The sequence below is a fragment of the Salvelinus sp. IW2-2015 genome, linkage group LG18 (assembly GCF_002910315.2).
Source record: "Salvelinus sp. IW2-2015 linkage group LG18, ASM291031v2, whole genome shotgun sequence".
Lineage (NCBI taxonomy): Eukaryota > Metazoa > Chordata > Actinopteri > Salmoniformes > Salmonidae > Salvelinus > Salvelinus sp. IW2-2015.
In genome coordinates this window covers 52,691,764-52,718,724 of record NC_036858.1, presented here as the reverse complement: position 1 = coordinate 52,718,724, position 26,961 = coordinate 52,691,764, and the positions used below count along the sequence as shown (strand labels likewise).

Below are 26,961 nucleotides of genomic sequence, written 5' to 3'. Positions count from 1 at the left end.
ATCACCAGTCCATTACACAATTACCCCAGACACCTCACCCTGATATCTTCTAGTGGGTAATTCAGAGCAAGAAAGCCAGAGTTCCACCACAGACCTAATTACCTTCAACCTCAGAGAGACACACTCACACCGACTCATAACACCACATATACGAATACAGACACACACACACACACAACACACAAACACACACACACCACACACACCAACAACACACAACACAACACACACACACACACACACACAACACACACACACTACACACACAATCACACCACCACACACTACACACCACACACTCTATACACAACATAATCAGATACATGAGACACACATGCACACACAACCCACATACTATACAGTACCAGTCAAAGTTTTGGACACACCTACTCATTCAAGGGTTTTTCTTTATTTCTACTATTTTCTACATTGTAGAATAATAGTGACAACATCAAAACTATGAAATAACACATATGGAATCATGTAGTAACCAAAAAAGTGTTATATATTTGACATTCTTCAAAGTAGSCACYTTTTGCATGATGACAGCTTTGCACACTCTTGGCATTCTCTCAACCAGCTTCATGAGGAATGCTTTTCCAACTGTCTTGAAGGAGTTCCCACATATGCTGAGCACTTGTTGGCTGCTTTTCCTTCTCTCTGCGGTCCTTCTCATCCATAACCATCTCAATTGKGGTGAGGTCGGGTGATTGTTGAGGCCAGGTCATCTGATGCAGCATTCCATCACTCTTCTTCTTGGTCAAATAGCCCTTACACAGCCTGGAGGTGTGTTTTGGGTCATTGTCCTGTTGAAAAACAAATGATATTCCCACTAAGTGCAAACCAGATGGGATGGCGTATTGCTGCAGAATGCTGTGGTAGCCATGCTGGTAAAGTGTGCCTTGAATTCTAAATAAATCACTGACAATGTCACCAGCAAAGCACCCCCACACCATCACACCTCCYCCTCCATGCTTTACGTGTGAACCACACATGCGGAGATCATCYGTTTACCTACTCTGCGTCTCACAAAGACACGGCGGTTGGAACTAAAAATKWCAAATTTGTACTCATCAGAGCAAGGGACTGATTTCCACCAGTCTAATGTCCATCGCTCATGTTTTTTGACCCAAGCAAGTCTCTTCTTCTTATTGGTGTCCTTTAGTAGTGGTTTCTTTGCAGAAGTTMGACTATGAAGGCCTGATTCCCGCAGTCTCCTCTGAAGAGTTGATGTTGAGATGGGTCTGTTACTTGAACTCAGTGAAGCATTTATTTGGGCTGCAATCTGAGGTGCAGTTAACTGTAATGAACTTATTCTCTGCAGCAGAGGTAACTCTTGGTCTTCCTTTCCTGTGGCAGTCCTCATGAGAGCCAGGTTCATCATAGCGCTTGATGGTTTTTGTGACTGCACTTGAAGAAACTTTCAAAGTTCTTACATTTTTCCGGATGGACTGACCATGTCTTGAAGTAATGACRGACTGTCRTTTCTCTTTGCTTATTTGAGCTGTTCTTTATAATATGGACTTGGTWTTTCACCAAATAGGGCTATCTTCTGTATACCACCCCTGCCATGTCAAAACACAACTGATTGGCTCGAACGCGTTAATGAATGGTGATAAATGCTCAATCTGAAGGGTTTMACAGCCCTATAATAATGATACAAGGTATATCAACTTAAAAAGGGTTTATTTACAATCTATTTTGGTATATGATGTTGGGAATGTTGATATTGGAGAGTCTGAAATGAATTAAATACACTAACCCTAAGCTATGTTCAATGTCAGCAGCAATTTCCAGTAAGAAATGCTCTGTCTGAAGCCATTCGGCTATGGGTTTCACAGCCCTGAAATAATGATACAAGTTATATCACCTTAAAAATTGTTTATTTACATCCTCTGGGGTATACCATGTTGGGCAAAGTGGTATAGGAGAGTCTGACATATAACCCCTAACTTGAGTTCAGTCTTCGCCAATGAGAACCAAGATTCTAGGCCGTAGAAAATCCTACATCCATCTCATTAGATCAGAACAGGATGGATGAACAGTGATTCATATTACTGGTTTGCATCCTAAAAAAGTATAGTTGTGTTTGGTTGCATAACACACTTACATTATGTGTCTACCCATATGATATGGATCATTGTMAGGTTATTAGATATATAAGCTTCAGTAACCAAAGAACACCATGGTTGTAATAACACTTTAAACAGGTTCTTTGTAAATGTGTAGAATGTGTTTGTTTTGGGTCCACACTGGTAAGTTAACTTATGTAAATGAGACAGTCACAAAGGATTTTCTTCTGAATAACTGGTCAGGGCATAGCACTTTCCACTCAGCTTCAGACAACTTTGATGTAAGGCTTGATCACACCTGTAGTGACTATTTCTATCCATGACGCCCATTGCTGCTTATCCATTGTTCACTAGATATATCAATGTAATTATACCCAACACAATGTTGAAAAACAGAATGCTTCCCACCGCTAGATCACATAACTCGACATGAGCTGGAAGTGATCCCAACACTGCCACCAATGTAGCGGAAGAAAGTGAAAGCTGCAACAGGGACTCTAACCAGGGCTCATACGTGGCAAGGTGAGCCCTAACAGGCTGACTACACCGCTCGCGTTGCGTGCGTTGCAAAATAAATTTATAAATCTATAACATTCAATTATTGCACCCACACTGCTCACGCATGCCAACGAGCGTCTGCGTTGCCAAGGGCTAAAATAGAAGTCAGTTCTATTTGTGACGGAGATCGCGCTGCAAGTCCTGCCTCTCCCATCTCCTCATTGGTTTATAGAAGCAGGTACCCACGTGCMATCTCCTCATTGGTTATACCCACGTGGGTGACTGAAAGACGAACGAGGTCAGTGGCGGTAATGCACCTAATTTATGGAAGTTGCCAATCGTGATATAAAGTCAAGAGAAGAAAAAGCCTAGAAGGAGGAGAGATGATTAGAAACGATTCGGTTGACCGTTTWATGTGTGGATTAATTGTCGGAGTAGAGGACATTGTGCATTTCAAGTAAAATAACAACTCAATGTTTATAWCCCAGRACAAATTAGCTAGCAACAGCAAGCTAGCTAAATAGGACAAATTAGCTAGCAAGTGCAAGCTAGCTAGCTAAATTGCCATAAATGTTTAATGCTTTTCGACCTGTCCCCAAATTAATGTAATTGGTTCAGAGTTTGTTTTGATATTTTAACCTGCGTATCGTGATCGCGTTTGGTGTGGGGGRACAAAATAAATGTATGCATGATGGCRCACGCGCGCAACCGGTTTGGGTTCCGTGTAATGGCCATTGCATGAAAGCCTAGTAGGCCTCTGGACACAGGCAGTAGGCCTACAATGCTGGCGTATGCCTTGTTACAATAGCCTAAGTATATAACATGAGTGACACGACCGTAATAATCATCATGAAACAGCCTTGGAAATGCTATAAGTGCAAGCCAACATAATTCATTATTTTACATTAACCTGTTTAATAAGGATCAGCRTCCCGTTGCAAATCATGCAGTGCRTTATGTCAAGATCGCAGATTTTAGAGAAACAACAAATGTCGGTGTCATATATCGGCTGAAAACTTAAATTCTTGTTAATATAACTGCACTGTCTAATTTACAGTAGCTATTGCTGCGAAAAAAATGCCATGCTATTGTTTGAGGCGAGCTCCTAACAACAAACAGTTTTTTCACCGCGATAGGTTTGATAAATTCACCTCTGAAGGTGAAATGTGTACTTACATTCTAAAATCTTGCTCTGATTTATCATCCAAAGGGTCCCAGAGATAACATGAAGTGTCGTTTTGTTAGATAAAATCCTTTTTCATGTCCTAAAAAGGTCCATATAGCATGCCACGATTTCGATTTTGTAATTCCACTCATTCAATTTGCAAAGATAGGAACTGTGAAAATCTCACCCTAAACGTTGTTTCAACAAGTCAAATCACGATCGTATCTATTCCTCAGAGATCCTAGAAGGTAACAAGACTTCAATATTCATTAGGGGTGTAGTATATCCTATTAGGACACCATAATTTGGTCAGAGAGCGACGCCTTCATTGGCACGCGGCGATGAACGGTGTGGTGACCCGGCGTTACTGTTAACGCTGATCTTTGTCAATAAAGCCCAATCAGCGGATCAAACAAAGCTAGCTAGATAGGCCAATAACTGGGCTTTATGGGAGTATCTGGAAACCATGTATTGTTGTTAACACGTTTTTGTTTTATATAAATAAATGTGGGACACAAAAAAAGGCAGTGTAGAACATCATTGCCCAAAATGCACTGCTTCAATAACTTTCAAAAGATTGTTCAGAAGTTTGCMCCCCAAAAATGTGTGTATTTTCCTATGAGTTAAGTCRCACAAAAGTGTGTGTATTTTCACATGAATTAAGCTACACAAAAACGCACAAAAACATTTGCACAAATTTAGTGTGAGATTGTGTTGGTTTAGGCATGTCAGGAATACATTTTAAAGTAGGCCTCGGCTAGCATATGGCCATTAGAAAAACTTTGGATGATTTCAAATAGTCTGACATGGTGACTGCTCTAGGAAGTTTGATCATCTGACCATATTCAAACATTATTATTTCAATTCTCTACCTTCCATTCTTCTCATGTCTTCAATCCCCCACCTCCTAATCCTCAGATAGTCATGAACGTTAGTCGTTTTCTTGAAAATGTTTATTTGGAATATAACAGCACCAATGTAGTTTTCTGTCATGTCATTAGTATAATGTATACTAAAAGTAATATCATTAATGTGTGCAATAATAAACCATATCACAGTGATAACTTTTCTATGAGCCCTCTTTGTGTTTTATGGACTTTATGGATTATACATCTGCCTTAGAGATGTTCATGTTGATTACCAGTTCCGATGAGAAATGAATGAATGACTTAGACAGACTATTTTTGTTTCTCTTTTCCTTTTTGACATTTTCATTGAGCCTTGGTAAAGTACTATCATGTCATGTGTCTGTTTTGGTGATTTRGAAGCCAATCACTCATGATGTTCACGTACCTTAGCAGGTTCTTGTTGGAAGACCACTTTCTGAGTACCACTTGGTGCTACACTGGTTGTGGTGAACATGATATTGCGTTCAAATCCATTTAGTGTGACTGCCATTTGTGGTTTCCCGTCATTGGTCTGTATCCTCCAAAGGTCCCACTCTTCCCTGATCAGAGACCCCTTGTACCTCAGTGTGGACACAAAGACATAGGAGGGAGGCAGGCCATCTGGAAACAAGTTCCTGTGGGCCAAAAATAAAACAATCAGTTAATCACATCACTATAAAACAACCAGACTGATGTGTACCAGAGAGATATAGTAGACTTAGCAATACAGACATGGCATGATGTTTTAAGCTTACTTTGTGCTTTCACTCAGGTCAACACGAGATGTCACCTGAAAGGCCTTGGCACCATAAAAAGACCCTTGAGTTTTTTTWACTTTTTTGGCCAAATCCAGATAATGTAGAATATCGAAGCCCTTGACATCACCGTTATCGACTGGGATTCTGCTTGGACAAACAGTCTCTGAAATGGAGCGAATGAGAGAGTTTTGAATGAAATGTACAGAAATACAACATGGCAGAGTGTGTTTTTTTCATAGAAGCGCCACCATTCTTTGCTCAGGTTGGGCTGTATGTTCATTTAGAGTAAATCCATGGAACGCAATAATTTATTTCATTTGGCCTGGACGCCGAAGTGTAAAAAAATCTGTAATAAAATACATTGGCATGGAACACTGGACATTTTGCAAATATGCAGTCTGGCTAAAGAACATTCCTCTCATTGGAAAAAAACTGACAGAATTTGACCATTACACCCACACCCTAAACACACATCTTAATTATTAATAGGACTTGCGAAAGCAAAAGTGCCCACTTTAAATGTGGTAAAAATTATTCCTGCCTTTTTATTATATTTATTATTTAGAACGCTACTCCTCTGACATTGTTTAAGCTAAAAACGCCATTCAAACATTCAAATGTATAGACTGTCTGGAATATTACGCTATTATACAACTTTTTGATAACATCTATAATTTTAAACTACAAAACGTTTTTGTCCTCATCTACTTAAATAAGATTTTGTCAGCATTCTAAAGGTTCCGTTCTTAAAAACTCCCATGACCTCCAAAATTCTATTCCAAKTTAACAATTCACGGGTTGCACGTTTCAGCACAGTATTGTTTTGAATGTCTGTTTTAGGACTGATGCCCAGCTGAGCATTCTACTCAATGCAGTGTCAGTGCTGATGAAGATTTAGTCTAAATTGCATTAGCGTGGCTTAGGAACACAATGACATTTCAAAAGGAGGCAAGTAATYAGTAGGATAAGCTTTTGTCATCATTGTGATGTCACCAGATTGACTTTAGATGCAGTAAAACTTTAGCTACCTCACTAAGATTGAGGGGAGAGCACCAGAATTTTTGCTAGCTAACATTAGCATTGATAGCTATTTCTGACTAACTTTGCTAGCTCATGGCAACATTGCCATTTCTCTAAAGTAAACTTGACGACATCATAATGATTGCAAAGTTGTTTTCTACTAATTATTTGTCTACTTTAGCAAAGTCATCGTATTTCCAGGCCACTATAGTGTAATTTTGATGAAACAGTCATTAGCMCCCGTTCAGAAAGACTGAGCATTACCCATCAGTCGGAAATAAATATGCTGCAGCATATGTAGATCATTGACAGTGGCAACGACGCAAACGAGTGACAGAGGTGCAACCCATAAATACAACTTTTGACACAAATCCGCTACTTTGACCACTTTCCCAACAAGTTAGACATAGAACGTATAAAATCTTAGTAAATGTCTCTGCTTTTGAAATTTCAAATCAGAACAGAAATATCTTCTTCCAATCAAACGTTACAACTGTTTTAGTAACCACATCAACTATATTTTCTGTCAACCTATACAAACAACTGACATTTTGACACATCTTTCAACAAGTTGGACAAAAACTTACATGGTATGCAATCTTAGTCTACTTCTCTGCTATTCAAATCAGAACAGACTTATATTCCACCAATCAATAGGTACTGCTGTTTTAGTAACCACATCAACATTTTACATTTACATTTTAGTCATTTAGCAGATGCTCTTTTCCAGAGCAACTTACAGTAAGTAGTCCATTCATCTTAAGATAGCTAGGTGTGACAACCACATATCACAGTCATAGTAAGTACATTTTCCCTCWATAAAGTAGCTATCAGCAAAGTCAGAGCTAGTAAGAGGGGAAAAAAGTAAAGTGTGAATGTTAGTTCACGAAAGGCATTTTATATAAAAAAATWAAAAAGGGGGTAGCTGCCCTCCCATAGGGGTGGTAGGGCCAAGAGTTCAGAGGTGGCAGAACGGAGTGCTCGGGTTGGGGTGTAGGGTTTGAGTGTAGCCTGAAGGTAGGGAGGGGCAGTTCATCTTGCTGCTCCGTAGGCAAGTACCATGGTCTTGTAGTGGATGCGAGCTTCGACTGGAAGACAGTGGAGTGTGCGGCGGAGCAGGGTCACATGGGAGAACACCAGGCGGGCTCCAGCATTCTGGATAAGTTGCAAGGGTTTGATGGCACAAGCGGGGAGCCCAGCCAACAGCAAGTTGCAGTAGTGCAGATGGGAGATGAGAAGTGCCTGGATGAGTCACTGCCTTGATGTTTGCAGAATACAACAGGGTCATGCCAAGGTTATTTGCACTCTGGGAGGGGGAAACCGTGGAATTGTCAACCGTGATGGAGAGGTCTTTGAGCAACCTACAGGTCAACAACTAATTTCATGGAGCTAACTTCCCACTGTTGAATTAACTGCCACAGAACTTACATACATTTCAAATTATAGGTTAGGGAAAAGCGCAATGAATAGTGCCACTTTCTAGGATGTCAATATAAATTAATGTATTTATGGTTGTTTCAAATTTTGTCTTGCCTTTTAATAATTATATAGTCTCAGTCAAAAGTTTGGACACACCTACTCATTCAAGGTTTTTTAGAATAATAGTGAAGATATCAAAACTATGAAATAACACATATGGAATAAAGTAGTAACTAAAAAAAGTGTTAAACAAATAAAACAACGGTATATTTTTATTTAAGATTCTTCAAAGTAGCTCCACTTTGCCTTGATGACAGCTTTTCACACTCTTGGCATTCTCTCAACCAGCTTCATGAGGTAGTCACCTGGAATATATTTCAATTAACTGGTGTGCCTTCTTAAAAGTTAATTTGTGGAATTTATTTCCTTCCTAATGCATTTGAGCCAATCAGTTGTGTTATGACAAGGTAGGGGTAGTATACAGAAGATAGTCCTATTTGGTAAAAGACCAAGTCCATATTATGGCAAGAACAGCTCAAATAAGCAAAGAGAAATGACAGTCCATCCTTACTTTAAGACATGAAGGTCAGTCAATCCGGGAACATTTCAAGAACTTTGAAAGTTTCTTCAAGTGCTATGATGAAACTGGCTCTCATGAGGACCGCCACAGGAAAGGAAGACCCAAAGTTACCTCTGCTGCAGAGGATAAGTTCATTAGAGTTACCAGCCTCAGAAATTGCAGCCCAAATAAATGCTTCACAGTTCAAGTAACAGACACATCTCAACATCAACTGTTCAGAGGAGATGGCGTGAATCAGGCCTTCGTGATTGAATTGCTGCAAAGAAACCACTACTAAAGGACACCAATAAGAAGAAGGGACTAGCTTGGGCCAAGAAACATGAGCAATGGACATTATACCAGAGGAAATCAGTCCTTTGGTCTGATGAGTCTAAATTAGCGATTTTTGGTTCCAAACGCTGTGTCTTTGTAAGACGCAGAGTAGTTGAACGGATGATCTCTGCACATGTGGTTCCCACCATGAAGCATGGAGGAGGAGGTGTGATCGTGTGGGGGTGCCTTGCTGAGCTCAGCGTTCAACACCATAGTACCCTCAAAGCGCATCACTAAGCTAAGGATCCTGGGACTAAACACCTCCCTCTGCAACTGGATACTGGACTTCCTGACGGGCCGCCCCCAGGTGGTGAGGGTAGGTAGCAACGCATCTGCCACGCTGATCCTCAACACTGGAGCTCCCCAGGGGTGCGTGCTCAGTCCCCTCCTGTACCCCCTGTTCACCCACGACTGCATGGCCCGGCATGACTCCAACACCATCATTAAGTTTGCAGACGACACAACAGTGGTAGGCCTGATCACCGACAACGACGAGACAGCCTATAGGGAGGAAGTCAGAGACCTGGCCGGGTGGTGCCAGAATAATAACCTATCTCTCAACGTAACAAGACTAAGGAGTATTGTGGACTACAGGAAAAGGAGGACCGAGCACGCCCCCATTCTCATCGACGGGGCTGTGGTGGAGCAGGTTGAGAGCTTCAAGTTCCTTGGCATCCACATCAACAACAAACTAGAATGGTTCAAACACACCAGACAGGCGTGAAGAGGCACGACAAAGCCTATTCCCCCTCAGGAAACTAAAAAGATTTGGCATGGGTCTCAGATCCTCAAAAGGTTCTACAGCATGCAACATCGAGAGATCCTGACTGGTGCATTACTGCCTGGTACAGCATTGCTCGGCCTCTGACCGCAAGGCACTACAGAGGGTCGTGCATACGGACAAGTACATCACTGGGGCTAGCTGACCTGCCATCGGACTCTACACCAGGCGGTGTCAGAGAAGGCCCTAAAAATTGTTTCCAAAGACCCCATCATAGCTGTTTCTTTTACTACCCCATGGCAAGCGGTACCGGGGTGCAAGTCTAGGGTGACAAAAGGCATTCTCAACAGTTTTTACCCCCAAAGACATAAGACTTTCTGAACAAGGTAATCAATGGTACCCGGGACTATTTGCACTGTGTGCCCCCCCCCCCCCAACACCTAATTTTTACGCTGCTGCTTACCTCTGTTCCAATCATATATGCATAGTCACTTTAACCATATCTACATGTACATACTACCTCAATCACCCTGACTAACCGGTGTCTGTATGTAGCCTCGCTACTTTTATAGCCTCACTACTGTATACAGTCTGTCTTTTTACTGTTGTTTTTATTTCTTTACTTACCTATTGTTCACCTAATACCTTTTTTGCACTATTGGTTAGAGCCTGTAAGTAAGATTTTCACTGTAAGGTCTACACCTGTTGTATTCAGCGTATGTGACAAATAAACTTTGATTTGATTTGATTACACTGTCTCTGATTTATTTAGAATTCAAGGTACACTTTACCAACATGGCTACCACAGCATTCTGCAGAGATACGCCATCGAATCTGGTTTGTGCTTAGTGGGAATATCACTTGTTTTTCAACAGCACAATGACCCAACACACCTCTAGGCTGTGTAAGGACTATTTGACCAAGAAGGAGAGTGAATGAGTGCTGCATCAGATGACCTGGCCTCCACAATCACCCGACCTAAACCCAATTGAGATGGTTTGGGATGAGTTGGACCGCAGAGTGAAGGAAAAGCAGCCAACAAATGCTCAGCATATGTGGGAACTCCTTCAAGACTGTTGGAAAAGCATTCCAGGTGAAGCTGGTTGAGAGAAGGCCAAGAGTGTGCAAGGCTTTCATCAAGGCAAAGGGTGGCTACTTTGAAGAATGTAAAATCTAAAATTCATTTTGATTTGTTTAACACTTTTTTGGTTACTACATCATTTCAAATGTGTTATTTCATAGTTGTGATGTCTTCACTATTATTCAACAATGTAGAAAATAGTAAAAAATCAATTTAAAAAAACCTTGAATGAGTAGGTGTGTCCAAAATTTTCACTGGTACTGTATGTGTTATTGTTTTTACCATCGATGACCACTTTTAAGTGCTATCCTTTGGGTCCACATTGTACATTTTATTGTACAGTCGTGGCCAAATTTTTTGAAAATGACACAAATATTAATTTTCACAAAGTCTGCTGCCTCAGTTTGTATGATGGCAATTTGCATATACTCCAGAATGTTATGAAGAGTGATCAGAGGAATTGCAATTAATTGCAAAGTCCCTATTTGCCATGCAAATGAACAGAATCCCCCAAAAAACCTTTCCACTGCATTTCAGCCCTGCCACAAAAGGACCAGCTGACATCMTGTCAGTGATTCTCTCGTTAACACAGGTGTGAGTGTTTATGAGGACAAGGCTGGAGATCACTCTGTCATGCTGAATGAGTTCGAAAAACAGACTGGAAGCTTCAAAAGGAGGGTGGTGCTTGGAATCATTGTTTTTCCTCTGTCAACCATGATTACCTGCAAGGAAAAACATGCCATCATCATTGCTTTGCACAAAAAGAGCTTCACAGGCAAGGATATTGCTGTCAGTAAGATTGCGCCTAAAAAAAAAACGTTTATCGGATCATCAAGAACTTCAAGGAGAGCGGTTCAATTGTTGTGAAGAAGGCTTCAGGGCACCCAAGAAAGTTCAGCAAGCGCCAGGACCGTCTCCTAAAGTTGATTCAGCTGCGGGATCGGGGCACCACCAGTACAGAGCTTGCTCAGGAATGGCAGCAGGCAGGTGTGAGTGCATCTGCACACACAGTGAGGCGAAGACTTTTGGAAGATGGCCTGGTGTCAAGAAGGGCAGCAAAGAAGCCACTTCTCTCCAGGAAAAACACCAGGGACAGACTGATATTCTGCAAAAGGTACAGGGATTGGACTGCTGAGGACTGGGGTAAAGTCATTTTCTCTGAGGAATCCCCTTTCCGATTGTTTGGGGCATCCGGAAAAAGCTTGTCCGGAGAAGACAAGGTGAGCGCTACCATCAGTCCTGTGTCATGCCAACAGTAAAGCATCCTGAGACCATTCATGTGTGGGCTTGCTTCTCAGCCAAGGGAGTAGGTTCACTCACAATTTTGCCTAAGAACACAGCCATGAATAAAGAATGGTACCAACACATCCTCCGAGAGCAACTTCTCCCAACCATCCAGGAACAGTTTGGTGACGAACAATGCCTTTTCCAGCATGATGGAGCACCTTGCCATAAGGCAAAAGTGATAACTAAGTGGCTCGGGGAACAAAACATCGATATTTTGGGTCCATGGCCAGGAAACTCCCCAGACCATAATCCCATTGAGAACTTGTGGTCAATCCTCAAGAGGGCGGGTGGACAAACAAAAACCCACAAATTCTGACAAACTCCAAACATTGATTATGCAAGAATGGGCTGCCATCAGTCAGGATGTGGCCCAGAAGTTAATTGACAGCATGCCAGGGCGGATTGCAGAGGTCTTGAAAAAGAAGGGTCAACAATGCAAATATTGACTCTTTGCATCAACTTCATGTAATTGTCAATAAAAGCATTTGACACTTATGAAATGCTTGTAATTATACTTCAGTATTCCATAGTAACATCTGACAAAAATATCTAAAGATACTGAGGCTACAGACTTTGTGAAAATGTATATTTCTGTCATTCTCAAAACTTTTGGCCACGACTGTATATGTCTGTTACCCAAATAAATTMAATTMAATTAAATTCAGCACTGGTGGAGCATATTCTAAACATTAGACAATTAGGTAACAATGTGACTTTTGACACATATTAGCTACTTTGACCACTTTCCCAACAACTTAGACAAAAGCTTAGAGCACCTGAAATCTTAGTCTACTTCTCTGCTATTCAAATCTAAAATCAGAACAGACATATTATACCAATGTAATGTAGCTGTTTTAGTAACTGCATTAAATACATTTTCTCTACATTTTTCGAAATAACTTGAATGTTGATGTCACGGATCACCCGGTACTGCTGCTCATTCCATTCACCAGCTCCTGAGGTCTATGTCACCGGCTTTCTAGGCATCACTGAACTGGATTCATTACCACCAGCCCCGGACTGTCTTGTCTAATTACGCACACCTGGTTCCCATTCCCCCTGATTAGTATGTTATATATGTGCCCTCTGTTCCCCATTGTCTTTGTCGGTTATTGTTCCCATGTCCATTTGTCTTATGAGTACCTGTGCTTTGTTGTTTCAACTTTCGTAGTATAWGTATTGTGCACTTGTTATTTTGGGTCTCGTGTAGTGTTTTTACGGGTCTTGTCCTGTGTAATTATTAGAGGTTTAAACCTCACTCTTTTGTTTGGGTTACATCCCTGTGTATTTTATATACGTGTTTGTTTTTGGATTCGTCCCCGTGCCTTTTTCATGACATGTATTTTTGGGGGGAGTAATAAAGCCCTATTACATATTCTTGCGCCTGTCTCTGATCATTATACAACGTGACAGTTAACTACTTTCCTAACAAGTTAGACAAAATCTTAGTCTACTTCTCTGCATTTAAATCTAAACTTAGAACAGTTCTTCCACTAGCACATAAATACTTTCAAAGAGATAAAGCAAGTMCCACAATTGTTCTTAATGGAAAAGTACCTTCTAGTCCCAGTAGGCTATTCATTTACAAGGGATCATACWTCCTTATTGTTTGAATGTGGATACAACCTTTCAAATAGGTACCATTTTCCAAACTATTGCTCTATGTTTTGTTCTGGGTGTTGTTCTTGATAAAACTCTTTTGTTCTAGAAGTATTTTCAACAAGGCTGTAAACATCCAGTCCGTATTCTTGTTATGTTGACTACCATGACGCCAAGTGCCAAAAGCCATGCACATACTGTACCCCTTTCAGTTTTACAAAGATTAGGTATAGGTCAATAAAAGTTTAACCTGGTGTCCTAGCAATAGCTTCCCTAACCTTTACTTCACCCTGAAGCAGTGACATCACGTTGACATGACTCTCTTGACACAGTTTGGCTAGTCATCCAACACAGTAAACAACTTCAGAAAACATTAGATTCCCAATCATTAGATCTTGAGAAAACATTACATTTCAAGACATTTCCTGTATAAGAGCTTTAATGTTTACTAATGTGCAAACATGTTAAATCAACCGAAGGSTCTTTAGAGAACCACACCTTAATTTTGAACAACAGAAATATCAGCCCCACCACATGGTTTGTTGTAAAGCTGAGGGATGGGGCTCATGAGAATCCCCATTTCTTCATTAGAAAATGCCTACCTTCACACAACTTCTGCCTTATGGTCTCACGCATCTTGGAAATAGCTTTATAGTCATCGACATAAAACACATAGGTGGAGGAGGGCTTGTTTCCAATAGCGTTCAACTCCTCCTCTTCCGTCTCAGATCCCACACCAATGGCAAAGATTATTATTCCTCTTCTCCTGGCTTCCTCTGCTGCTGCTTTCACCTCATCTTGTGACTTTCCGTCTGTTAGGACCACAGCAATTCTAGCAACACCCTTAGGGCCTCGTTCAGACAGGTTAAATAGTTTGTCGCTAGCAAACTGTATGGCCGTCCCAGTCCTTGTGTTTCCCCCCATGTAGTCGATGGATTCCATGGCTCTGATGAGATCCTTGCTACGAAGGTGCTTCCCTAACGGGATATTTATGATTGGATCATCACTGTATTGGACCACACCGACCTGGGTGAACTTCTGGCCGATGTTAAAGCTTGTGGTGATGTTGACGAGCCATCGCTTGACTATTTCAAAGTTCACATCAGCTACACTCCACGARCCGTCTAGGATAAAGACCAAATCGCTTGCAACAGTTTTACAACCTGTAAGAGAGATGATAAAGATGAGTGGTTTTACACAGCCTTGAAAAAGGATGAATGAAGAGTATTTACTTCTTATAAASGAATGGCCTTTACCAATACAGTACATAGAAAGCTTTCCTGAACATCCATTCTGCATTTATAGTAAAAGTGAGCGATAATGGACACCATGCAATGGAAATGTGTCACATATAACGATGAAGACAGAAGCACTCTTACTGAATCTCATGTCCTCATCTTGTGCTGCACAAGACAAGTGAAGGAGCATGAAGCACAGACACCGCAAGACACAATGCATGGATCTGGTTTTGCAACGCATGATACTGAAGTACCAAACTCCAAATGTGCACCTATAGGGAAAGGGAAACAACACATGCATAGCTGAATTGTCATTCCAATTATTCTAATCAGTTAACAAATCAAAGAACTGCAGACAGTTTTTTCTCTCTCTCTCTCTCTCTCTCGCTCTCTCTCTCTCTCTCTCTCTCTCTCTCTCTCTCTCTCTCTCTCTCTCTCTCTCTCTCTCTCTCTCTCTCTCTCTCTCTCTCTCTCTCTCTCTCTCTCTCTCTCTCTCTCTCTCTCTCTCTCTCTCTCTCTCTCTCTCTCTCTCTCTCTCTCTCTCTCTCTCTCTCTCTCTCTCTCTGTGTGTGTGTGTGTGTGAGTACTCAGAATACTTTTGGTCATACTTCTTTGCTTCTCTCTGGCTGCTTTAGGAAACTGTGTATTTCATTGCAGTTTCCAGCAAGTGAAAGTAAGAAACTGCAGACATAAAAAGAAGCAGCTATAAATGAGGAACTGCACAGGAAGTTGGTGCACGTTAATTGGGGAGGACAGGCTCGTGGTAATGGCTGGATTGGTATAGGTGGAACGGTATCAAACACATGGTTTCCATGTGTTTGATGCCATTCCATTCTCTCCATTCCAGMCATTATTATRAGCCATCCTCCCCTCAGCAGCCTCCATTGAGGAACAGATACTGTACAGTATGCTCCATAGAAAGCATTTGTGATTTGTGGAAGGAAGGTAGGTATGGACTTTGGTCAGCTCAGTCAATCCAACCGATTAACCTAAAGCAGTGGRTTTTCCTGAGACAATGACTAGACTTGGATAGGTCAATTCTGCAATGACCGAGATCTAACCCTCGTCCACCATATGTAACTGTGCTGTCGGTTTGTTGTCACAGCCATAACATGACTGGGTTTTTCCACTCCCTGACCCAGGATTTGAGGCACAGCTCAGTGAGGGGCCAAGCTGCCACGGTAGAGCCGGCCATTTTGTTCCGGCCCTTTCCCCCCAACCCGTCCTGAGCACCGGGGGAAGTCGCTGGAAAGCAACACTGTGACATGAGCCAGTCAGCATGGCTTTTCCCTCTATCGACTTCCCTCCGATCTGGATAATTCTACATTTCTGACGAAACCACATGGAATTCATTTACGGCGTCAGACAGTGAAATTCCTGCTCTGGATAGTGACCAAACACATGTAGTCATGACAAATGAATGGCAACCATTGTCCAAGAGATAAAGAGACCTGATTGGACGACAAAGTTAACGTTGCACATTCCTGAATTTGCTACTGTACATTAAAGCTTGATGGAGTATGCACCACCTGGGATACATGCCAGAAAATTCTCTAAAATGACCCATTGATGCATTTATTTTTCAGGTCRTTGCGGTGCCGTTCACCATATGGCTTTTTTCCCCTTCTATGACCGACTCATTGACCTCTGATGTTATTGGGGCAGTGAAGACACTTTATAGCTCTCCACCTTGATCAAGATGACAGAATGGCAGGAATAATGACGCTGGTGTGCAGTTATTATAACCCTCCCCTAGAAAAAGACAACATTACCAACATAAAGATTCTTCTGCCAGACATATTTCCTAAAACTTGAACCCAAAACATGACTTCCAATTCCTTGAGGGATTTAGAGTCTGAGTTATTCATCTAGTTTGCAGCAATACTGAGTACAATATTTATGTAATGCCTGGTGGGTTGCATCCAGCTGGAMAAGGGAGTCAGGAAGCTCATGTTGAACAGCTGATTCCTCCTACTTTTCCAGAAAAGGTGCTACCAAAAGAGTTAACCAGACTAAAAACACAATTACAGATTTTCTGGTTCCTCGATCTGGTTCTTACCCACCCGTCTTTGGTTGCTATTTTCTTCTACATCATAGAGCTGTTGTTAAGGATAAAAGTTGATGTATCGTTTTCACAACTGCAGCACCTGCAGCCTTTTTTTACTTAAAATGGGGGAGTTAATCAGCTTTAATATTGCAGATAGATTGTAGCTTCCATCAATATAATTGTCAGCATCGTTTCCAATCCCCCATATAAGTCAAGTGGTCTGAATACTTTCTGAAGGCACTGTATATATATACAGTGGGGAGAAGAAGTATTTGATACACTGCCGATTTTGCAGGTTTTYCTACTTACAAAGCATGTAGAAGTCTGTAATTTTTATCATAGGTACACTTCAACTGTGAGAGACGGAATCTAAAACAAAATCAGAAAATCATTTTTATGATTTTTTAAGTTATTAATTTGCATTTTTGCATGACATAAGTATTTGATACATCAGAAAAGCAGAACTAATATTTGGTAAGAAACTTTGTTTGCAATTACAGAGATCATACGTTTCCTGTAGTTCTTGACAAGGTATGGCACACACTGCGCAGGGATTTTGCCCACTCTCTATACAGACCTTCTCCAGATCTTTCAGGGTTCGGGGCTGTCGCTGGGCAATATGGACTTTCAGCTCCTCCAAAGATGTTTCTATTGGGTTCAGGTCTGGAGACTGGCTTAGGCCACTCCAGGACCTTGAGATGCTTCTTACGGAGCCACTCCTTAGGTTGCCCTGGCTGTGTGTTTCGGGTCGTTGTCATGAGAAGACCCAGCCACGACCCATCTTCAATGCTCTTACTGAGGAAGGAGGTTGTTGGCCAAGATCTTGCGATACATGGCCCCCATCCATCCTCCCCCTCAATACGGTGCAGTCGTCCTGTCCCCTTTGCAGAAAAGCATCCCAAAGAATGATGTTTCCACCTCCATGCTTCACGGTTGGGATGGTGTTCTTGGGGTTGTACTCATCCTTCTTCTTCCTCCAAACACGGCGAGTGGAGTTAGACCAAAAAGCCTATTTTTGTCTCATCAGACCACATGACCTTCTCCCATTCCTCCTCTGGATCATCCAGATGGTCATTGGCAAACTTCAGACGGGCCTGGACATGCGCTGGCTTGAGCAGGGGACCTTGCGTGCGCTGCAGGATTTTATCCATGACGGGCATAGTGTGTTACTAATGGTTTTCTTTGAGACTGTGGTCCCAGCTCTCTTCAAGTCATTGACCAGGTCCTGCCGTGTAGTTCTGGGCTGATCCCTCACCTTCCTTATTGATCATTGATGCCCCACGAGGTGAGATCTTGCATGTAGCCCCAGACCGAGGGTGATTGACCGTCATCTTGAACTTCTTCCATTTCTAATAATTGCGCCAACAGTTGTTGCCTTCTCACCAAGCTGCATGCCTATTGTCCTGTAGCCCATCCCAGCCTTGTGCAGGTCTATCCCTGATGGTTTTATCCCTGATGTCCTTACACAGCCCTCTGGTCTTGGCCATTGTGGAGAGGTTGGAGTCTGTTTGATTGAGTGTGTGGACATGTAACGGCCGTCCTCGGTTGAGTGTAGCCAAGCGAGCGGGTGATGAATACATAATGTTATTTGACAAGACGGAAAAAACACGAAACGAAAATACACTTGAATTGATTAACAAAATAACAAAACGAACTAGACAGACCTAAACTATGACTTACATGAAACAGGAACACATAAAACAGGAAACGACCAACACGACGCAGACGAGACAGTACCGATGTGTGCAAGAATACACAGACACACGACAATCACCACAAACAAACATGAGAACAACCTACCCTGTATATGACATCTCAATTAGAGGAAAACGCAAAAACACCTGCCTCTAATTAAGAGCTCTACCATGCAACCCAAAACCACATAGAAACAGCAAACATAGACTGCCACCGCCAAAACTCCACGCCGCTGACCATCACAACAATACAAACAACAAAAACAGGTCCAGGTAACGTTGACAGAACCCCCCCCTCAAGGTGCGAACGCCGGGCGCACCACACCCAAAGTCCAGGGGAGGGTCTGGGTGGCATCTGACCACGGGGTGGCTATGCATCCGGACGCTGGTTCCCCACACCACCATAAGTCACTCCCCGCATTCTGTATCCCCCTCCCACATGGACACTCCAACTAAACCCACCTGATGAAGGGCAGCATCGGATAAGGCAGCCAGCTCCGGGATAAGGGGCAGCAAGTCCCGGCTGAGGGATCGGCATCCGGGCAGCGGATCCGGAGGTCCGGCGCAGACTCCGGCAAGGGCCTGGGCCGAACGGACTCCGCAGTCCTGGCCGAGGGACTCCGGCAGTCCTCGGCCGAGGGACTCCGCGCAGGTCCTGCCGAGGGACTCCGGCAGGTCCTGGCCGAGGACACTCCCGGCAGGATCCTGGCCGAGGACGTGCTGGCTAGGTCCTGGCCTGGACGCTTCTCGGCTGTCCTGGCTGACGGCCTCTGGCTGGTCCTGGCCTGGACGGCTCTGGCTGATCCGGTCTGGCGGAAGGCTCTGGCTGATCCGGTCTGGCGGAAGGCTCTGGCTGGATCCGCCGTCCTGGCGAGAAGCTCTGGGCTGAACCGGTCTCGGCGAAGCTCTGGCTGATCCGTCTGCGAAGGCTTGGCTGTCCGGTCGGCGCGAAGGCTCTGTAGGCTCTTGGCAGACGGCGCGCTTTGCAGGCTCATGGCAGACGGGCAGCTTTGCAGGCTCATGGCAGACGGGCAGTGGTCAGGCGCCGTGGGCGAGCACGGCAGTTCAGGCGCCGCTGGGCAACACAGGCAGGTCAGGGTCGCGCTGGGCAGACGGGGCAGCAGTTCACGGCGCCGCTGGCAGACGGCAGTTCAGGCCGCTGCAGACGGCAGTTCTGTAGGGAGGAGACGGAGAGACAGCCTGTGCGCGGGGTACCGGAAATGGAGGCACTGGGCTGGAGACACGCACATAGGAGAGTGCGTGGAGGAGACAGGGCTCTGGAGATGGCACTGGAAGCCTGGTGCGTGGTGTCGGCACTGGTCGGTACTAGGCATGGGGCGGGAAGGTGGCGCCGAGTATACCGGACCGTGAAAGAGGACACGTGCTCTTGAGCACCGAGCCTCCCCAACCTTACCAGGTTGAATGGTCCCCGCTAGCCCTCCCAGTGCGGCGAGGTGGAATAGCCCGCACTGGGCTATGCAGGCGAACGGGGACACCACCTGTTAAGGCTGGTGCCATGTACGCCGGCCCGAGGAGACGACTGGGACCAGATACGTTGGCCGGGCTTCATGGCACTCGGCTCGCATGCCCAACCAGCCCTCCCAGTGCGCAAGGTGGAATAGCCGCGCACTGGGCTAAGCACGCGTACTGGGACACCGTGCGCTTTACCGCATAACACGGTGTCTGACCAGTACGACGCCCTCTTACTCCACGGCAAGCCCGGGGAGTTGGCTCAGGTATCCAACCCGGCTTCGCCACACCTCCCCTTTAGGCCCCCCCCAAGAAATTTTTGGTGTTACTCACGGGCCCTCCCAGCCTTGCTTCCGTGCTGCCTCCTCATAACGTCGCCTTCCTCTTTTCGCTGCCTCCAGCTCCGCTTGGGGCGGCGACACTCCACTGGCTCTGCCCAGGGTCCTTTACCGTCCAGGATCTCTTCCCATGTCCAATCCTCCTTTCCCACTGCTGCTGTCGTGGCTGTGCGTTAACCCGCTGCTTGATCTGGGTTGGTGGGGTGATCTGTAACGGCCGTCCCTCGGTGAGTGAGTAGACCAAGGCGCAGCGGGTGATGAATACATAATGTTTATTTGACAAGACGGAAAAACACGAAACGAAATACACTTGAATGATTAACAAAATAACAAAACGAACTAGACAGACTAAACTATGAACTTACATGAAACGAGGAACACATAAACAGGAACGACCGAACGAACGAGACGAGACAGTACCGTGTGGTGCAAAATACACAGACACAGCGACAATCACCCACAAACAAACAGTGAGAACAACCTACCTTAATATGACTCTCAATTAAGAGGAAAACGCAAAACACCTGCCTCTAATTAAGAGCCATACCAGGCAACCAAAAACCAACATAGAAAACAGCAAACATAGACTGCCCACCCAAAACTCACGCCCTGACCATCACACACATACAAAACAACAGAAAAACAGGTCAGGAACGTGACAGGACAGGTGTCTTTATACAGGTAACGAGTTTCAAACAGGTGCAGTTAATACAGGTAATGAGTGGAGAACAGGGGGGCTTCTTAAAGAAAAACTAACAGGTCTGTGAGAGCCGGAATTCTTACTGGTTGGTAGTTATCAAATACTTATGTCATGCAATAAAATGCAAATGAATTACTAAAAATCATACAATGTGATTTTCTGGATTTTTGTTTTAGATTCCGTCTCTCACAGGTGAAGTGTACCTATGATAAATTACAGACCTCTACATGCTTTGTAAGTAGGAAAACCTGCAAAATCGGCAGTGTATCAAATACTTGTTCTCCCCACTGTATATAAGGAACTGTAAAAAAATGCAAAAGTTGACATATTAAAGACAGTCATTTAAGACTGCAGGTATACAGTGGCTTCGGGAAGTATTCAGACCYTTTGACTTTTTTCACATTTTGTTAGGTTTCAGCCTTATTTCAGCCAGATTCTCTGGTCTGATGAAACCAAGATTGAACTCTTTGGCCTGAATGCCAARCGTCATGTCTGGAGGAAACCTGGCACCATCCCTACGGTAAAGCATGGTGGTGGCAGCATCATGATTTAGGGATGCCTTTCAGCGGCAGAGACTGGGAGACTAGTCAGGATTGAGGCAAAGATCCTAGAACAGAGAGTTCAGAGAGAGAGAGAGATCCTTGATGAAAATCTGCTCCAGAGTTCTCAGGACCTCAGACTGGGGTGAAGGTTCACCTTCCAACAGGACAATGACCCTAAGCACACAGCCAAGACAACGCAGGAGTGGCTTCGGGATAAGTCTCTGAATGTCCTTGAGTGGCCCAGCCAGAGCCCGGACTTGAACCCGATCGAAAATCTCTGGAGAGACCTGAAAATATTTGTACAGCAACTCTCCCAATCCAACATGACAGAGCCTGAGAGGATCTGCAGTGAAGAATGGGAGAAACTCCCCAAATACAGGTGTGTCAAGCTTGTAGCGTCATACCCAAGAAGATTCAAGGCTGTAATCGTTGCCAAAGGTGCTTCAAATCAAATCAAAGATTATTTGTCACGTGCGCCGAATACAACAGGTGTAGACCTTACAGTGAAATGCTTACTTACAGGCTCTAACCAATAGTGMAAAAAAGGTATTAGGTGAACAATAGGTAAGTAAAGAAATAAAAACAACAGTAAAGAGACAGTGAAAAATAACAGTAGCGAGGCTATGTACAGTAGCGAGGCTATACAAGTAGCGAGGCTACATACAGACACCTGTTAGTCGGGCTGATTGAGGTAGTATGTACATGTAGATATGGTTAAAGTGACTATGCATACTGTATATGATGAACAGAGAGTAGCAGTAGCGTAAAAGAGGGGTTGGCAGGTGGTGGGTGGCGGGACACAATTCAGATAGCCAAGTTAGCAAATGTGCGGGAGCACTGGTTGGTCAGCCCAATTGTGGTCCACRATCCAGTTGCAGAGGGATGTGTTTAGTCCCAGGATCCTTAGCTTAGTGATGAGCTTTGAGGGTACTATGGTGTTGAACACTGAGCTGTAGKMAATGAATAGCATTCTCACATAGGTGTTCCTTTTGTCCAGGTGGGAAAGGGCAGTGTGGAGTGCAATAGAGATTGCATCATCTGTGGATCTGTTTGGGCGTAATGCAATTTGGAGTGGGTCTAGGGTTTCTGGGATAATGGTGTTGATGTGAGCCATTACCAGCCTTTCAAAGCACTTCATGGCTACGGACGTGAGTGCTATGGGTCTGTAGTCATTTAGGCAGGTTGCCTTTGTGTTCTTGGGCACAGGGACTATGGTGGTCTGCTTGAAACATGTACTGAGTAAAGGGTCTGAATACTCATGTAAATGTGATATTTCATGTTTCAGGGGTCTGAATACTTTCCGAAGGCACTGAACACATCCCGTCTTAAATGACTGTCTTTAATATTTCAACATTTGCATTTTAAACTTAATTGCTTAAAATAATGCAATAAAAAGTTATTCCATCCCAAAATCAACAACTGCTGTTCAGTATGTACTACTTCGCCAAAATAAGGTGGAAATGTATTACTGCCAAGTTCCTCAGGCAATGATGGAAAARCCAAAACATTATATCAGCTCTCCCTTAAAATCAAATAAAGTAATGACCACCATGAACCCTTATCATCACAGTGGACTGAACCACTTGGAGCCTGGGAGGGGTATTTCACCATCAACATGTTCCTATTTTAGAATGATCTACAGGCCAGGGGTTTACTTATGGGATTGCCTGGCTTTTGTTTCGTACACATATGTCACAACTGCAGAAACTCATGAAAATAATAAATGCAAGCCCCTGGTCTTGGTACCTCTATGGATTATTTTCCCCAAACTTTTTTTTCGGTTTACAAGGAGACTCAGACGAGGGCCCAGCAGAGTTCAGTTGAGCTCCCAGCAAAGTTCAGTTKAATAATTCCATTCATTCTTTGCATATGACAGTGGGACAAACAAGGGACTGATAACTCCTCTTAATGTCTTCAGTTTGCTACCTGCTGTCTGCCACTGCAGCAGCTCAGATCATAGGAATCTACACACTAGTAGATTATCACATCTATTGAGACATTGATAAGCACAAAGCTTCAGTGAAAGCTACAACACACTAAAACACACCGAAACAAAATGCATGTCAACGATTGAAATTGGACTAAAAGTCCATACTAATCCTAAATCCAAAAAGAATGCAATAAGGTACTCCAACAGGTGTTACTTGCCTTACAATGCATTAAGCAATTTCATAATAAACCATTTTCAAACAAGAAACTATTAATTTAATAATTTCAACGTGAAACATTCTTTAGCATACTGTAGATACACGTATTGTCATCAAAGTCCCTTTCAGACACAAATTCAACAAGTGTACAAAATGTAGTTTTCACAAAATGGCAAAAGAACCCCCCCCCCAAAAAAAATAAGTTACCAGAGGTTAGTGGAGAGTCCTCTTGTCAGTGTGTGCGGTCACCTTCTCATAGGTGTTCTGTGGCCATAGCCGTGGCGAGCTCTAGGCAGAAGAAGAAGCTGGGTTTGGGGAGGAAGTTTCAGCACTGCACCAAATGTTCCTCCTATGAGTGAAAGCCTCCCCTCTCCATCCACTTTCCATCTCTCTCTATAGCTCTCTCTTTTCCTCTCTCCCCTCTCTCTCTCCCGCTCTCTCTTTTGTTCCTCCCCCCTCTCTCTGTCCTTTCCGACTTTTTAACTGGCCAACAGCCACTCTCGATTATCCAGGCTTAAAGAGAGGCAGATAAGAAATATTGAGAGACAGCCCCGTTCTGTCAGTTCCAGGGGAAAATAGTAGTAACAAGGACAGCATGCTTCCAAGCCGCTGAGGGTTTGGATTGTGTACAGTGGGTGAGGGTAGAAACATGGAGTCTGGAGGGTTCCGGGAGCCAGGGTGTGTTATACATAAGGCTGCATGCGTTCCTTTCCATTGMTTTGTAGCCTAATTTCTTATGGGCCTCCATATCTCCATTGTCATCTCCCCATTATGTGGTCATGGAAGGAAYTTACCAAGGTGGACAGCAGGAGATCATCTTCTACAAGTGAGCAAAGAAAAATATGCAAAAAATGACTGTGAAAAGGTACCGTTCCTAGTACCCTTACAGCTGAAATTCATCAAARATGTCCAGCCAAATCTGATATCAGTTGAGAATGTTGTTGTAGACGTTCGTTTTATCATATCTGTTTGAGTTTCATAACTCTGCAGCATCCTGGCCTGATTAACTAATGAGACTCCGTTTTGGCTTTCTGCACCTAAGTATTGCAATGATTAACAGTGGCAGTTTCAGAATACATGTACAGGCTGTAATACTCTCAGTGCCGCCCAGAAGACACAATGTTAGGCCTGCAGAATGTAAATCTAATGAGACTAAAAATACACATATTGTACACATCAAGATCACTTCCCAACCTGACCTACTAAGGGAACCAAAGACTCAGTGTAATAACTAAGATAAACTGCACATGAAATGCTGTCCAGATACCGTAGGAGGATATATGAATTCAAATATGATCGGCATCTCTTCGAGGAAAAAAGGTGTTTGCGCTATTGATACACGCTGTTACATATGAGCTAAATAGTTAAAAGCTGATGTAATAAAATACTGCACACTGCTTACTGGTTTGACATGATTGTGCCGTGATAGGGTGGCATCTATGAAAGATAAATGTCTAACATAACCCCATGAAGACAGCATGCTAATAGAGAGATAAATAATGTCAGAAACATGGCTGTTTTGTTGAAATGTTGATGACGGAATTTTACATAAAGTATCTAGCATAACTTTAGTTAGTTGTCAAGTCGACAGGAAATTGAGTGGTGCCCTGGAAAATGTTGTTAATTCATAAGAGTGGTCTACGAAAAGTACATTGCCTGAAAAATATAATCCAACAGAATATTTATTGGTGTTTCACATGTAAGGGTCACCATCTGATTGGTCAAAACGTTGTAGTGAGCTAGTACATTTGTAGTAGGTTCTCAACGTACCAACATAGTCTGAGCTGTATACTGTAAGTGACTGAAATGACAACGTGAAGGTCGTAGGTGCATTCCCAAACTTGACCAGACATGCTACATTTTTAAGACTTCACAGCTTCAAGGGCACCAATGAAACCGTTGAACTACTTTGTCTAATAAACAGGAAACTATTGAGACTAATTTCCTCCCAACACTTTGGAGAGTCAATATTAGCTTACATGTATCGGCAAGATGATGACATGTCAATTGAAATTCTCCTGACAGTAAATGTCAGGCTGAAATGGTGCACCTCAGATTTGCAGCTGTATATCCCTCTTGGACATGCTCTGATGGAATGGAGAGACGTGTAGAACAGGATTCTGTTTCTCCACATGATATGCCTCCATCACCTCCATAGCGAAGGCATCATCACCCTCATCCTAAAGGAAACCACTGAAAACTCACAAGCACCAGAAGCAAGTGTAGCACGTACTGATGTTATACTCATCAAACACAAACCCATCATTCAATTGCCTGAAATAACATACAACCATCTTCCAGCTGCTCAGAGCACTCCAATATAGCACAGAGAGTTTCTTTGCAAAATCCATTAGACATGTTCTTGTTCTGAAGTCAAGCAGCAGAGACTTCCTGAATCAGACCTGAGATACCATGTGTCTCGGCGTACCCTTGTGGTACAGGGCCCACCTGTTGCCAGTCTTCTGGCAACTGAGTTCAACACTAGACAAATGGTTCATCTGTGGTTTACACTGCCATGATGGATGACTTTTCAACGGGAACACCTGGAAAACTAGAAAATCCCTGGTAGTCCTGTCGCTCTAACTTGAAAAGTTACTCTAGTTACTCTCAGACAATCCTCTAACGTCTGACAAACACTGATCTCGTGAAGCGACTGTGTACCGCATAGGGGAATGGCCGATACTGGCTCAGTGGACACACAGCCCATGCAAAAAACAGGACGTCTCTGGCATAAACACATGGTTCTATTTAATAAAACGTGATGATGTCACTGATTTCAGCGCGGGCCAAACTGACACTCTCTCCCACTTTTCAGTTTCCGGGTCAAGGAGGGGAGGAGGACAGAGGAGTCGAGGAGAGGATAGGACTTTTGCTCAATTGAGAATCTCCCCTACTCTTCTTACATAGCCTGTAGTATACTTTGGATGGAAGGGCTGGTACTCCAACTAAAGAATACCCTCTCCCTCTTGCGATGACCACTTTTCCATCTTAATATAATTAATGACATCAATAAGATAATATTATTTTCCTATTTTGCCCACATAATCCAGGCACAGACATGTTGGAGTCATTGTACAATAACACAGGTAGATTTTGTTTTGTTGGCTTGTTAGTAATGTAAACCCATTCCGACGGTTCTTCACGGTTAACTGAAGATGAAATAAAGCATGTTCCTCTCTTTAAACCTTTATATCACTGCCCTCAATTTGAACCTCACAATAACAAACCAGCTTCTTGCTATTGGCACGGTGCATCTGTGGAGTGGTAATGGTTCATAATTCCATGCAATAAACGGCAATTAACATGATCACTTGTGCGGTTGGCCACATAGATTAGTATGATGCATTGCTAAGGTGAGTGATCAGGCTGACTGAGAAACTCCTGAG

General features: G+C 43.3%; 1 protein-coding gene across 1 annotated transcript in view; it reads right to left on the bottom strand.

Moving 5' to 3' along the window:
* Nucleotides 1-23,954, bottom strand: part of LOC111978790 (collagen alpha-1(XXI) chain-like) — an 89,212-nt gene extending 65,258 nt beyond the window's left edge. The window contains exons 1-5 of the mRNA XM_070448593.1: nucleotides 23,783-23,954; nucleotides 14,779-14,909; nucleotides 14,002-14,562; nucleotides 5,378-5,543; nucleotides 5,029-5,257 (exon numbers count right to left, since the gene is read on the bottom strand). Of these exons, the coding sequence (XP_070304694.1) occupies nucleotides 5,029-5,257; nucleotides 5,378-5,543; nucleotides 14,002-14,562; nucleotides 14,779-14,878 (1,056 nt within the window). The 5' untranslated portion in view covers nucleotides 14,879-14,909; nucleotides 23,783-23,954. The remainder of the gene's footprint in view (nucleotides 1-5,028; nucleotides 5,258-5,377; nucleotides 5,544-14,001; nucleotides 14,563-14,778; nucleotides 14,910-23,782) is intronic.
* Between the last annotated feature and the right edge of the window lie 3,007 nt (nucleotides 23,955-26,961).